Source organism: Sinocyclocheilus anshuiensis, unplaced genomic scaffold (genome assembly GCF_001515605.1).
Source record: "Sinocyclocheilus anshuiensis isolate Anshui unplaced genomic scaffold, SAMN03320099.WGS_v1.1 scaffold1045, whole genome shotgun sequence".
Lineage (NCBI taxonomy): Eukaryota > Metazoa > Chordata > Actinopteri > Cypriniformes > Cyprinidae > Sinocyclocheilus > Sinocyclocheilus anshuiensis.
The window spans coordinates 626,344-642,011 of NW_015555799.1; the positions used below are offsets into that span (position 1 = coordinate 626,344).

A 15,668-nucleotide genomic window follows, 5' to 3' on the forward strand; every position below is an offset into this window, starting at 1 on the left:
TGTTTTTTGAACCTTAAACCGCATAAACACATTTCATTACACCAAATACACAAAATAATGTTCTTTTTAGCAGCGTCATATGACCCCTTTAAACAAGTTACTTTAATGAAGGCTACCAGGAAAGCTACGTAATTAAGTTGAATAAATTCACAATATGTGCCCATTCATTATTAATTATATGCCTAATATATGATGAAAACGGCTTCGTTAATATTGCTTGTCCCCTCACATTGACTGTTACGAATCACATTACACGAATCACGCCAATTCAAAATGGCGAAATTAGACAAGTTTATTAGTTTGCATTCCTGATTATTTTTGTCTGTCGTATGACATTTCTATCGTAAAACAGCTGTCAGATATGAACTGTTTGGCTACTTACATCTTATCTCGCACTTAATGGCCACTAACTCAAGTGTTGTGTTGAAATTCACGCTATGCAGCTTCTGTTAGGGATGGTCGTATCGATCCAAAGTATCGATATATCGATACTGACACGAGTATTGAAAGTATCGATACTCAAACAAAAATATCGATACTAAGGTGTGTTTTATTTACCAGTGATTTTGTTTATTTAACAATAAATTAATGCGTACAATATGCATTGAATTGGACGAATAACCCATGTTAGCGCATAATTGTGTAGGATATTTTCCTGCTCATCTGAACACACGTAGATGTTGCAAGACAGAATCAATCAATCACGGAGAGCGTATACTCACTTCTGACAGTGCATTCTGCGTTTCCCAAAATATCATAAGAAAGCATTGATGCTTTTGGGAACGGCAGCCCAGAACAATGCTTATCAGAGGACAGAAAAACATATATGTTTGAGTTATTTCACAATAAACAAATTTAAATTGTAGCCTACATAGTTTGTGCAGTTACATTTAAATTGAACGTTGAAAGATAATATTGATCATGTTCTGTTCTGTAATGTTAATATAAATCATACACTGTCAAAATAAAAAGGTTGCATTTTATGCATGCAACGGCCCGTCACTGTAGTCCCTTGTGAAAATGAACCATGGTTTTACTAAAGTGACCACAGTTCAACTATAGTATTTGTAGATTTCCATGGTTACCACTACAGTAAACATATTTGAACCATGTGTAAACAAAAATATAACTTAATAAGTTACAATGTTAAAAAGTGTTTCAAATATAAAGTTAAGTGGCTATCATTACCCATTTTACTCTTAGTAATTTAATAATTTAATAAATTTCATAATTTAAAAGTTCAGTTTAGAAGTATCATATTGTATCGGTATCGATTTCGATGATACTGGCCTTGAAAAATATCGGTATCGTATCGAAAACAAAATAAGTGGTATCACCCATCCCTAGCTTCTGTGAACATAACCCGTCTACTTTGATTTGATTGGTCATCTCAAATATTTTTTGACATTGACGAGCGGTGACTGTCACCGTGACAGACGGCTGAGCTCAGAGCAGGAGGCTTAAGTTTGATCTTGGTTCTGTGCAATATCTTTGCAGTTAATACTATATTAGGCAATTATTTCACAAAGTACACCTAGGAAAAATACAGAGGTCTGGACCTCGGTGACCTCATAGCTGGCTACGGGCATGACCCCATATTCAACAAATTTGGGTTTTTATGACCAATATTTACAATATGCATTGTAAAGTTCCAATAGTTATTACTTTTTATTACTATTGGTTATTACCTTGTTACATATCTTGTCACATAATGATTAAGTTTGGAATTTGTCTACTTATCTCAATTGATAACTCCATAACATTTTGTGTCTTGTAATAAATCACACATTAAAATATTGATAGGCCTTGACATATCAAAATGGCTACTAATGGTTTTGACTAGAAAATATCATCACTTCACATTGTTTATAGTCAGTGTTCTTGTGCTTATTCATTAATTTTATTTTAAATAAACTTAGTATATGTAGAATACATTTTAATTTGATAAAATCCATTAAACTGTAATAGTCATGAATAAGGAACATGCTATTTAGATGATATCTGATGAAAAACAACTATTGCTTTTGCATTACATATTAAATCGATTAATGAATTAATAACACTTAAGTTTAGTATTCTGGTAGTTATATCCAACCTGTCCTCAGTCAGCAGGTGTCAAAAACTGAAGCATGGTCAAGCACTTTTCATATCACTATTAAGATGCTAAAGGTTCCCCTTGGCATTGCTATATTGACCAATATGTCTCATTATAATTTAGGCTAAAATTTTCATCTGTTTTCATAAATGTTTCAGTTCATCTCTCCAAGTGATGCAGTTATAGTCATGGATGTATGCAGGGTTTTAGAACTAATGAGGTCCAAAAACTGAGCTTGCTAGGGGGTTTGGGGTCATATGGTAAATCATAGGAACAGAATGAAAATAGAATTTTAATTTTTAGGTGAACTATCTCTAAATTTTGAGCACAGAGCAGCCATGGACATATATACAAAGGTTACAGACACTTGGGAGTTTCTTGTCAAAAATAGAAACTTAAAAGAATAAAGGAGGAGACAGATAAATAAAAATATTTTAAGAGCTAGAATTTATTGTAAAGAAACACATTTGCAAATATTTTGCTGTATGCATACATTCATTCGTAATCTTGCCCAATATGTTGAAAATAGCTGTGTTGTTTGCATTCTTGGATATTACTGTAGGTCATTTCTATTGTTACACACTTGTCAAATATTAAATATTTAGCTACTTCACACTCTGTCTCTGTAAACAGTAATGGTAATTCCCACCTTTGATTTGATTGGCCATCTCAGTCACTTTGACATTGACAAGCGCTGTTAGACAAATGATTAGCCCAGATGACATGGTCGGTTCTCTCGGCGTTGTACAATATTGTTGCAGCACTAAAGTACAGTTATTATTACGCAATTATTTCACAACTTTTATTTTAGCTACACCTTGGAAAACATACCAAGGTCTGGACCTAGGGACCTCATTAGTGTGTACGGCCATGGTTACAGGTGATTTCAGAGCTGTTAAATGAGGTGTCATTTTAATCTGGTCTGATTTTTTTCTAATATAGATTTTATGTTCAAACAAAAATAAAAGTGTTTTGTGTTCAGTTCGGATTTATCCTTTGAATGAGATCTGACAGTCTTCACAGAGCAGGAACATATTCGGTGGTTTAAACCTTGAGATTCACTTTGCTCCTCACATAATGATATCAAATGGCTTCAGAAGACTGAGAAAGCACCACAAGTCATTTGTATTGCTTTCATGCATTTTGGTTTTTGACATTTGAGTTGCAATAAGTTGTACTTTTATCTGCTTGATATGTGTTTTATATTGTTGAGTTTAGGGTATTTAGGGTTTGGGGATATATGGATATACAGCATATATATATATATATATATATATATATATATATATTATGCATAATTATGAACAGGTTGTAATATCAGTAGTAGGTTATAAGGACACACGGGCCACTGTGCCTTGAGAGGTGAAATTTCCTGTTTTTAAACGTTGAGTCTGTCACACTGATGGTAAGAAACAGCTCAAATCACTTCATTATGGAGTAATTGTCAGAATGAACGGTTCAGTTCATGACAGGTTCAGCTGCGGGAATGATGGCTCTTCAGGAGTCTGTGGCTTTCTCTTTTCTCTCCATCCAGAGAGTTCTGGGTTGAGTTATGTGTTATAGTTCATTTGATATAACCTGGTTGACATTTAAGGCTGACATTATTGTATCGTTATTAATAATCAGGAATTAGAAATTATATTTTTTGTTTGCAACTTTTTTTCAGATGTGTAGTGGGCCTATTTGGCCAGACATAATCCATACATTTTTAGAAGTTTTAAATCCTTCCAAATTTCAGCACTAAATCTGAGGCAAACTTAGTTAATTAAACTGCAGACTTGTGAGTGAAGTGAGTGAGTGAAGTGACATGTGGCCAAGTATGGTGACCCATACTTGGAATTAGTGCTCTGCATTTATCCCATCCAAAGTGCACACACACAGCAGTGAACACACACACCGTGAACACACACCCGGAGCAGTGGGCAGCCATTTTTTTGCTGCGGCGCCCGGGGAGCAGTTGGGGGTTCGGTGCCTTGCTCAAGGGCACCTCAGTCGTGGTATTGAAGGTGGGAGAGAGCGCTGTACATTCACTCCCCCCACCTACAATCCCTGCCGGTACGAGACTCGAACCCGCAACCTTTGGGTTACGAGTCCGACTCTCTAACCATTAGGCCACGACTTCCCCAAAATCTATTTTGAGTTTTGTGTTGCAAATTTGTGTCTACCCTGTGGAAACTAGAAGTGCAAATCGTACCTTTTGTTTTGTTTTCTTTAGTCCATTTTGTCTCTGTGAGCTGCTCGATGGCTTGGGGGAGGTATTTTATTTGGCTAGTACACTAGAGTGTGTATCCTTGGCTTTGACCTTACTCTTTTTAACTCTTTAGCAGCTAAATCGGGTGCTGCTGACTGCACTACACCCTGTACATACGACAAACTATAGCTTTTATAAATTGTATGTATGCATACTATTACTGGTAGCAACAAAACCTATATATAGACTATATATCTATAGACTGTCCCACTGTTGTGAGACCTGATTTCATCCTCACCCTGTCTCTCTTGTGTACTGCACATTTTTGGCAAATACAGTCCTGGTATTCAAGGTATAAGCATACTACATAGACTTACTTTCAATAATAGTTGATACTTGATAGTGTGCAATTCCAAACACCTCAGATTCAGATATATGTCACGAGCTGCTGGTTGGTGACTGTGTCATTGAGTGTATAACATTATTTTATTCAGTGTAATAATGTCAGAGCACTCAGCTAATTACTAAATACTCCTATTTAATCCTAGTTGTTCCAAATCTCATTAACTGTAATTCGGGATTAACCAGCGAATAATCCACAAGACCATTAGAATGAGCAGCTGTGTAGACCTGTGTCTGATTAATCAAAGAAAAGCAACCAAAGCAAATTTATCCCACACCTTTAGAATTCAGAATTTATTTACATTCCTAAAACAGTGTCTACAATTTCTCAACGCTACATAAGATCTGGTGTCCTCAACTTTTGTGATGAAGATGCTCGTTTGATGTTGTTCGTACTGAAAGTGTGGAGCATTAAATATTCATGCAGGATCTCGGCCTTTAACTTAATTGAGAGAGCGAGGTTGTGACACACTGTGGAGTGACACTAGATGGATGTCTCACACACGCTTACGCTGCTGAGATCAAACGTGTGCATGTCAGGGTAATGATGGCATTTTGTGAGCGCACTCAGTGACATGCACTTTCTGAACTGCATGACCTGCTAAGGCTCTCAATGTGAGCCACATGCTTGATCTAAAGACTTCAATGTAAAGTCAGCAGGTGCTAATAAAGCAATATATCACACATGACTTGAGCAAGAGCACTGCATGCATACTGCATTCATTTGAGGGTAATTACAGACAACACTCAATCATGTGATATTGCTTTTATACAACAGTTCAAACATTTGTTCATTTTAAGGTACTTATAGTGTTGTTAACAAATTGGGTGAGTGAATAATTCACTAACATCCATGCAGCTTGTTTTGATATTTAATGAATCAAGTTGCTTATCTCTAAGCCAGGGTTGGGTGGTAAGGGTGAATAATTCAATGACACATTCATGCAGCTTGTTTCGTTCCTTAATGATTTCAGTGTTTTTGAGCAAATCTCTTTTGCGAATGATTCAATGACTCACTCATGTAACCTGCAGAAAATCCCCACCACTAATGCACAGACAGACCCGTGTTGCAGCCTGTAATTAAACCACGCCATGCTGGTTTCATCTGGCCAGAGGAGAACTGGCCCCCCGACTGAGCCTAGTTTCTCCCAAGATTTTTTCTCCATTTCTGTCACCGATGGAGTTTTGGTTCTGGAGTTTGGTTGGTTTTGGAGTTTTTGGTTTGCCACTGTCGCCTTTGGTTTGCTTAGTCGGGGACGCTTGACTGATTGCACAGACACTATTGGAAGAGAGCTGAACTGAATCATCAATGAGCTGACTTTAGCTGAAAAATGACTCTTTGTTATTGTCCTCTTGCATTATTGACAAATTATTTTCATGTTTGACACTGTAAAGCTGCTTTAACACAATCCGTATTGTATAAAGCGCTATCCAAATAAAGGTGACTTGACAGAAAGTAATACAAACAGTTCTGTTGGACTGTATATCAGTATTTTTCAAATTTATTAGATTCAAGGACCAGAACTAACTGTTGTATACCCAGCTAACAAAAATATGTTCTAAATCTTTTTTTTTCTTCTTGATTATTTCAACATTAAAGGGGTCATATGATGCGATTTCAGTTTTCCTTTCTCTTTGGAGTGTTACAAGCTCTTAGTGCATAAAGATTCTATTTTATAATTTTCCAAACATTATGGGAGCATTAAACTAACATTTAACATAACATTTTTGGACTAACGTCCAACTAAAACATTTCAGAAAAATGTTTCCTGAACATTGTATAAATAATGCTTTCAACATTATGAACTTTGAACAAACATTTTAAGAGAACCTTGCCAGAATGTTAGACAAAGTTCTGAGAATGTTCCCTGTTAGTATATGTTTGCTTTGTAACTTGCAATTAACAAACCGCAGTCATGCCGCAAATGTTCTAGAGAAATTTGATTTATCATTCTGGTGGTTTTGTATGAAGAGCTTCATGTTTGTGTCAGCTGAAACACGAAGGGCTTCCTGGGTTTTCCAAACAGAAAAAAAGCATGAGGTCAAAATCATTCATGGACGTCTATAACCAACATCTGATCAATTTTAGGCAGATTAGATGCATTCAGTCAGATTTTTTTTTTCATAAAAGTTTTGAAAGATGTTTTGGTGCACTGAATGCATTTGTGGAGGTTTTGTCATGGCCGTCTCCTGCCTTTGAGCTCTTTGGGTCAGCAGGAACAGGATTAGCTGGCCTGTGCCCTAGGTGTCCTTCAGGAGAATTAGGGCAGCTTCCAGCTCTCACGGGAGCAGTCGTCCTGCTGGTCAGCGTTCATGCGGGTTTCTTTGTTCCCAATGGATATTTGGAGTTCAGAAGGAAGTGTCAACTAGCAGTTGCTTTATGAAATTTCAAAAATATTTGTTGGTGTTTTTGGAGAGTCCAGTGTTTATGTTTCTCAATGGATCCAACTGAGAAAATCTGAGAACTATCCGATTGTCTATTAACCTGGACTCGTGGAATGTGATTGTGAACCATCATCTTGAGATCTTCAGGTGCTGTAGCTGACCTTGCTCATCTGATTTGTTGCGTTGTTTTGTGACTGTGATTTTTGTATATTGTGGATGATGCCAACTGAAGCGTTTCCTCTGAGTGGGGCTCAGATAGCCTTGTGTCGTCTGGTTCATCACGGCCCCAGACCACAGGCCACGCTGAGACCTCTGAACCAGGAGCTCAGGCTCTATGTTGAGAAGACACGCACCAAACCTAAATGCAGGTACAAGTGGATGCTTTATAGATATTCCTATAATCCAGTTCAGGAAGAATAATGAGCTGATCAATCTGCACAAACTTGCAATACATGCTGTATAAAGATGCATATATAGTGTCTGTTTAATGACAGTTTTGACCAGCATTTTGGAGTTAGCAAGTGTTCTTTATTCAGTCAAGCGTCACTATTTTTATATTGCCTTTACTGGGGTTTAAAAGACAATTCATATTCAGTAGTATTAGAAGGACTGAAACAAGCTGAAAATCACACATACATTAAATACGTTCTCACCTGAACACGATTCAGTCTAATTTTCAGCCCTAACCATGAAACTCATTTACTGTGAGAGAATGCGTAACCAAAGTTTCTCATGAAAATGTGCATGTTCATTTCCAATCATTAGTCTACAAATATCAAGCCTGTAATTATACTATATATACTATATATTGTGCTAAATATAATATATGAATCATTTATATTGCATATCTTATATATTAATATAATATAATTTATACATAAGTATTTATATTATAATATAATTAATATACGTATAATAAAAATACAATATTATATTATTACATTCTCTCTCTATATATTAATTATTTAATATTAAAGTATATTTAAATTAAAATTTTTAATTGAATTGAGCTGAATAATGATTAATGACACTCAATTTGCAACATCAACACTGTTATCAAACTAAATTGAATCAACATTGAACTGACTTGATGTGAATGATGATACTATTGTCTTTTGTAGAGCTGCTTTACAGCTATAATTGGATTTGTTTCATAATTGATGAATTTGACAACATTAGCACTGTTATTTTCCAGTTTATTACTGTGAAGCTACATTGAAACAAGCACTTAATCAATAAATGCAATACTAATGATTACATTTAGGGTCATTGACCCAAAGTATTACACAATGAAGCGTGCTTGATTTGTCAAATCATGTGTGTTGTTGTGGAGAATTGTGTTGGTACTTCACTAAGTCATCAGATGCACCATTTTTACTTGAAGGAGGAACGTGAGCCATATCTAGACAGCGGGAGATCACTGAGACACAGGTCTCTTTTCATACCAGACAGGAAGAAACCACTTAGAATCCACCTGAACCAACCCTAGCAACCGCATAGAGTCACACTGTCATGGTGGCGACTTATGAAAAGTCAAGCACCACTCATATGATTTCAGAAAATGTAAAAAATCATGTGGTGTTTCTTCCTTTAAAGTGTTATTTTTATTGCATATTGATCCAGAGAGGAAAGAAACAAAGCAAAGGTGGATGTGAGCCCATACTGCTCCAGCCAAAATACTTTCTTGACCGCAACGCATAATAAATCTCTCTCTTGCTCTACAGCAGCCAAGCCAAAAGCTTGTCAAAGTATAGCTAGATATAATTGCTTTCAGACCAGAGATGGAAATATGTTTTGTGTTTAACTATAATCAGAATGAAGACTGATTGACACAAAGCTGAATATCACACAGACTACGTTCACACTGCGAGCCTTAGTGCTCAATTTCGATTTTGCTTTTTTTTTTTTGTATAGCTGTTCACATTGTTGTTTGAAATGTGGCCAATATCAGATTTCCTGTGTGAACAGATCATGGTTCTGAACTGACCCGCAAAACAACATTACGAACAGGGTTGCCAGGTTTTGCCAGGGGGGTGTGGGGGTCAATATCGCATTTGTGGGGTCGCTTTAACCCACGGAGTTGAAAAACAACCTGCGTCAACAATGAAAAAGTAGCCCAATTCCGCGGGGAAACTGTGGACTTGGCAACACTTGCGCAGCGCGCTGACATGCGGAAGTAAACACAGAGAACATAAAGTAAGCGATTATGTGTTTATTATTTATAGTGTGATCTTGTTCTATTTTCTTTTTGACAGAGCAAAATGGAATTTTGTGTCTGAAAGTTACTCAGTAACTTGTTTATTGTACATTTGTGATCGTGCAGATATTCGGAAAAACAGGACTCTTGTTTGTGTGATAGGCTAAGTCCATCAAAGGCATATGTTATAAAATCAGAAACTCATTAAATGACAATTTTTTATTTTTAAAATCATTTTGAAGACATTTCTACCCCACTGTGTGATGGCAGTAAGACGGGAGAGAGCGCTCAAAACTCGTCAGATCGCATAATTTAGTGGAACATTAATATAATATAGAATCATCCTCTGTAAAGAATTTAGGCGTGAACATATGATAATATATCTTTCTAAATGTGCACTCTTTTGGGCTAAAGGCTTAATTGAGCTGTTTAAAGTAGCAATGTGATCAAATTAATCGGCGCAGACACTATTCAATACGTGTGTCCTAATTCTATGTGAAATAATCATAAATACCAGTTTATGTTGTTTGATTATGGCCTCAAAGGTCGCAGTTGGAAGCTGTTAGCCCCGGCTGGCCTGTTTAGCCCTTGCATGTGCAGTGGAAATGCGGCTAATAATTTCTGACTGGCATAACTGAACAAATCAAACAAACGTAAACGGGTAAAAAGCGGGGCCCATGGGCTGCAGCCCAGTCAAGCCCAAAGTTTATCATCGAAACATGTGCATTATCATTTTCAATCATCTACACATATCAAACCTTTAAAGAACATATTAATTATATTATAGTAAATATTATATACATTTATATTCATGTTAATCATATATACAGGCTAAATATTAATATATAGTATTAATATACGTCTACTATAATGATATACTGTATTATATCATAGTCTACATATTTATATTTATTATTATTCATTTATATTACTTAATAATCAATTACACTATATCTATCTATTTATCTATCTCTCTATCTATCTCCCTATATGTGTGCATGTAATTTTTATATACTGCATGCTGCTGTATAGTATATAGTAATATGTATTAAGTATACTAATAATTCTATTTTATATATGCACAGATTTGAATGCAATGCAAGTTGCTTTGGATAATAGCATCAAATGCACAAATATAATTAGTGTATGTGGTAACAACACAGAATGCATCAAGTCATCTAGACATTATAGATGAATTTAACCAAACAACAGCAGTCCTGGATTCACAATCGCATATAATACACATGCATTGTGGCATTGAATGACACACAAAAAAATTCCCACAAGATATGATGTCATATGTTATTTTCATGTTATTTTCATAATGGAAAAGAGCTGGCATCATTATAGTATAATGACCATCTGATGTCCTGCACCAAAGTTTTTGTTCCTTCCTGCTTGTGCAATAACAGCTCATTCAGCTCCGGGTCAACATATAATGTGCAATATATCAGCCATTTCCCACATCTATTAAACAACACCTACTAAGCTAAATGTTAGGCTTTGTGTGCTGCTAACAGATACTATGTCACTGCACTTTTTTTTAGCATTTTTCAACATGTTTCATAGAGGTCAATCAAAGTCAGACAAGCATATTGGCTTTGAATCTATGTAGTTGCTCGATTCAATACAGCCTAATATCTGTTCATTGTTCAAAATGCTCTGATCAAATACTTTTTTGAGGTGTATAAATCATGTATGTTCATTTGCTTTCTGAGGATGATCAACACCAGCTGTCAATAATAAAGGTCTTAATAAGTCCAGCCATGTTAGTGTGCAGTTCAGTGTTCAGCGTTTCACCAAACTTGACAACATTATGGCATTTTCCCAGAGAAAGCCCATCAGTTTCATTGATTAATGCCTTGTGTTTGCAGGATGGAGGCATCTTGTCTGGAGCTGGCGCTGGAAGGGGAGAGACTGTGTAAAGCGGGAGATTTTAAAGGTGGTACAGCCTTCTTTGAAGCTGCTGTTCAGGTGGGAACAGAAGATCTCAAGACCCTCAGTGCCATTTACAGCCAGCTGGGTAACGCTTACTTCTACCTGAAGGAGTATGGCAAAGCCCTGGAGTACCATCGGCACGACCTCACGCTCGCCCGGTGAGAACACTGACTCTGATGGCCATTTATAGCCACTTTGAACAGTGAAATTACATTTGAGCTCAGTTTCATGCAAGTTTGTGTCCAACGAAAATAAACGGAGCTGCATTGTAATTCAGGACAATCGGGGACCGGATCGGGGAGGGGAAAGCCAGTGGGAATCTGGGGAACACTCTGAAGGTTTTGGGCCGCTATGATGAAGCAGTTGTGTGCTGTCAGAGACACCTGGACATTTCTCAAGAACAAGGAGACAAGGTGAGAAAACCACCGTCAGGAATTCTTTAGATCTGACTAGACCGAGAAAGTGATTTGCAGTTTTGTGAGCAATATTCATTAGACGTACAGTGTACAGATGTGGCCACTCAAGGTCAATATCACCTTTATTAGGGTTATTGTTTTGTTTGAGCGACTCGCTGAATGGAGACTGAATGTGTTACTGGAGCACACATTGATGGATTTGATATCTAACAACAAACCACAAATATGATTTGCAGTTGTATTCTCAGGGAATGCTTGAGCTGATAAAATTACCTTCAATGCAATGTAGGCCGCTTTGGACAAAAGCGTCTGGAAAATGCAAAATGTAAACATAAACCTTGGAATCTGGGATTGCCTTGACCATGAATAATACACGTTATGCAACGTATCTTAGTTTGGAGCAACTATTGTGAAACCTACCTGTTAGTGAGTACTTATGACTTATGATGATATATATATGCAAAAAAATTATGATGTATTGTAGTTTAAATTTATTTTAAATGCAACTAGCTGAACTTTAGAGTATTTAAAACCCGCTTAATTAGGACTTAAGTACATCTTTATACGTACAACATAATTATTCTATTGTATAGTGTACAACATATAGTGTACTGCTGAATGTACTGACAAACATTTATGGTAAAATATACTTTAATGTCATTCTATTGAAGCTTGTATGTCATGTATTAAATGCATTTGTAATTACATATTTGTAATGAAGTTTCAATTTAGTACATTTAAAATATATATTAACTTTAAATGCAATACGCAATAACACACTACAGTTAAAATTATAATCAAGTACTTTACATGTGCTTTAGTATGTTAGTCAACACATATTTTAATGTACTAAAGTTGGTAGACTAAAATTAATGTATTTTAAATGCACTAAATAAGTGTACTTATTTAAAGCACGACAAAAGATTATTAAAACATAATGATTTAAAATGTACATTAAAGTAAAACTTAATTTGACAATTATTACAGTGCACTTTTTAATAGTGTACTTAAAGGTGTTAAGAAACAGTGATGAGAGTGTCTCTAAGTGCACTTAAGTGGCTTTTAATTTAATTAACATTATAATATTTGAAAGTATAGTTTTTAAGATTTTGTGTACACTACAAGTGCACATTCAGTACAATTATGCACACAACGTTATAATGCAGCGTTTGCAAGCCATTGCACCTCTTTAATGTGACGTATCTCATAATGTTGATTATAAAGTGCTGTCTAGGCAGGTGGCACACTTGATTTCAGAGCAGAGCCAGTGTGATGTTTCTCAAAGGTTTCTGTACTGTTGAGACTGTTGAAATAAAAAATACATGCAATTGTAAACCAGCTATAAGCAGTGAACAAACGGCTGCTGTGTGCAGGTCGGCGAGGCCAGGGCTCTGTATAACATGGGGAACGTGTTTCATGCCAAAGGAAAGCAGCAGCTGTGGGGCATCTCACAGGATCCCGGAGAGCTTCCTCCTGACGTCAGAGACACGCTGCAGCGAGCCACGGCTTTCTATGAGTGAGTCCATCACACACACACACACACACACACACACACACAGACTGAAGCATCTGAGCATCATTAGGCAGAACCCACCGAGACCTGTTTGCCCGACTGCAGCGCGGCTCATTATTAACAGCGACACTTAGCAGATCCAGAAGGTTAAACGGCACATAAATGAGATGTCGAGAGACCAGAGGTGTCAGACGGAGGACAAACGGCCTTAAACAGTCATTAGTAGCTCCCTCTGTGTGTCCGTTTACTAGGAAAACATGGAGAACAAGGACATCTGCTCTTCCAAAATCAAAAACGGCTCACAAATATTTAAGATTTATGTATTTCAATTGCATATCAAATTTGGATTACAGTTTTAACACGGACTGAGAAACTTAATGTGATGCATGCCTGTCAGTCATTTCTGCACTCAAAAACAAAACAAAACATAGTTTATTATTAACTATTTGCATGTATTTGATTTTATTCACATAATCAATTTTTCAAAATGCATTTATTCAAATGGCTTAGAATCAGAACACATTCAGTTTATTAATAGAATTACAGAAATCAGACCTATTTCATTTATGTATGACTGAGAAATATGCATCACATTAGGTTTATTAGTTGATATTAAAACTATAATCCAGATGGGTGGAAATATGATATGCAAATATTTTATATTTTACATGCATTATCACAAATCCTAAATTTAGGCCTTACTTTAATGTAATTTCTATTGAAACTTCATACTGTATATTTAAGTAATGTCATGTATTTAAATAGATTTGTAATTACACATATGTATTGGAGTTGCAATTTAGTAGACTTAAAGTACAGTATATTAACTTTAAATGTAACATCAAATAACACACTACAGTTACAATTATAATCAAGTACTTTACATGTGCTTTAGTATGCTAGTCAACACATCAAAATAAGAGTACAAAAAAAGATTATCAAAACATAATGATTTAAAATGTACTTTAAAATACAACTTTTGTTTTGACATTGCACTTCATAAACGTGTTAAAAAGGAGTTATGAAAGTGTCTTGAGTGGCCTTTTATTATTATTATTATTACAGTTTTTAAAAATATAAGATTTGAAGCACTACAAGTGCACATTCTGTACAATTAAAAGCACACTTGTTTTTCACAATGTTGGAATGGTAAACATGAATGTGTTTTTAACTTGAATAAAGTGAATTGCAGATGAGTGTTTGTCTGTTTCAGGATGAACCTCTCTCTGGTAAAGGAGCTGGGAGACCGAGCAGCGCAGGGAAGAGCCTTCGGTAACCTCGGGAACACTCATTACCTGCTGGGTAATTTCGTTGAGGCCATCAAGTTCCACAGAGAGGTACGAGCCAAGCAACACTGACTAATTTACTTACCTAACTGTGCGCACTCACATGTTCTCTGCTGCGGTTGAGAGAGCAGCTCAGGCTAGCAGGGATCTGTTTTTCAGAGTAACACACAGTCCCTTCTTGTTTTTCCAGCGTCTCTCCATTGCAAAGGAATTTGGCGACAAGGCCGCCGAGCGCAGAGCGTACAGTAACCTAGGCAATGCTCTCATTTTCCTTGGCCAGTTCAATGCAGCCACAGAGTATTACAGGTAACCATGACTACACAGCAGCATCTAGAGGATGAGTCACGTGTGACCAGCCTTTTTATTAAAGAAAAGGAAGCGATATGCAATAAACAGGAGAACATTAAAGAGCATTGGCAGAAAATTTAACTTGTGACAAACAAGACGAAACACTCACACAAAAGAAAGATAAGCAAAATAAATGAATGAATAAAATAATGTAAATAAAAAAGTGAATAGCTGCATCACAGTTGTAGTTTACACACTATGGATTATTTACCCTGAAAGTATCTGTGCTTCTGATTGCATGGTAAAACTCACAAATACGTGAGAGACATATGATCAGTTACACCTTGATACAGAACATGTTTTGAAACGTATTTATTGGTGCACTCTGTTGTTGTTTTTTTCCTCATTGAAAACATTTTATACTTAATTGAAAAGTAATTTTGGAAAAACATGAGGCTTATTGAGGAGAGGTGAGATGTTACTTATCTAGACAATATAATACACACACTTTAGTTCAACTTTTTTAACTCATAAAAACTAGATTTGTTGGTATAAATTAATGTGTTTAGATTGGTACAGCCATATTTAATATATTTTTTTTATTTTTAGATGTTACCATTTTAGGCAACTATTTTTTTCTACTTTTACTATTTTTTAGGTTACTGGTTAAAGGGATCATATGATGCGATTTCAATTTTTCCTTCCTCTTTGGAGTGTTACAAGCTCTTGGTTGCATAAAGAAGATCTGTAAAGTTGCAAAGACTAAAGTCTCAAATCCAAAGAGATATTCTTTATAAAAGTTAAGAGTCAACCGCGCCTACCTAAAACGGCTCGTTCCAACACGCCCCCACATGTCTACGTCACTATGTGGGAAGATTTGCATAACGCCACCCAAATGTTCACGCAAAGAAAGAAGGCGTAACTTTTATTCTCGCTGTAGTATTGTTGCTGCCGCCA

At 36.1% G+C, this 15,668-nt stretch overlaps 1 protein-coding gene across 4 annotated transcripts in view; it reads left to right on the forward strand.

The window, feature by feature from the left end:
* The window catches only part of LOC107674924 (G-protein-signaling modulator 1-like), a 27,887-nt gene that overhangs the window by 1,493 nt on the left and 10,726 nt on the right, over nucleotides 1-15,668 (forward strand). For 2 of the 4 annotated variants that reach the window (XM_016469074.1, XM_016469075.1), the window contains exons 1-6: nucleotides 6,989-7,441; nucleotides 11,145-11,366; nucleotides 11,486-11,621; nucleotides 12,998-13,140; nucleotides 14,351-14,474; nucleotides 14,614-14,729. In XM_016469074.1, coding sequence (XP_016324560.1) covers nucleotides 7,290-7,441; nucleotides 11,145-11,366; nucleotides 11,486-11,621; nucleotides 12,998-13,140; nucleotides 14,351-14,474; nucleotides 14,614-14,729 — 893 coding nt within the window. In that variant the 5' untranslated portion in view covers nucleotides 6,989-7,289. Of the gene's footprint in view, nucleotides 1-6,988; nucleotides 7,442-9,087; nucleotides 9,270-11,144; nucleotides 11,367-11,485; nucleotides 11,622-12,997; nucleotides 13,141-14,350; nucleotides 14,475-14,613; nucleotides 14,730-15,668 lie in introns of those variants that run through there. The other 2 variants (XM_016469077.1, XM_016469076.1) reach the window with 2 other exon arrangements.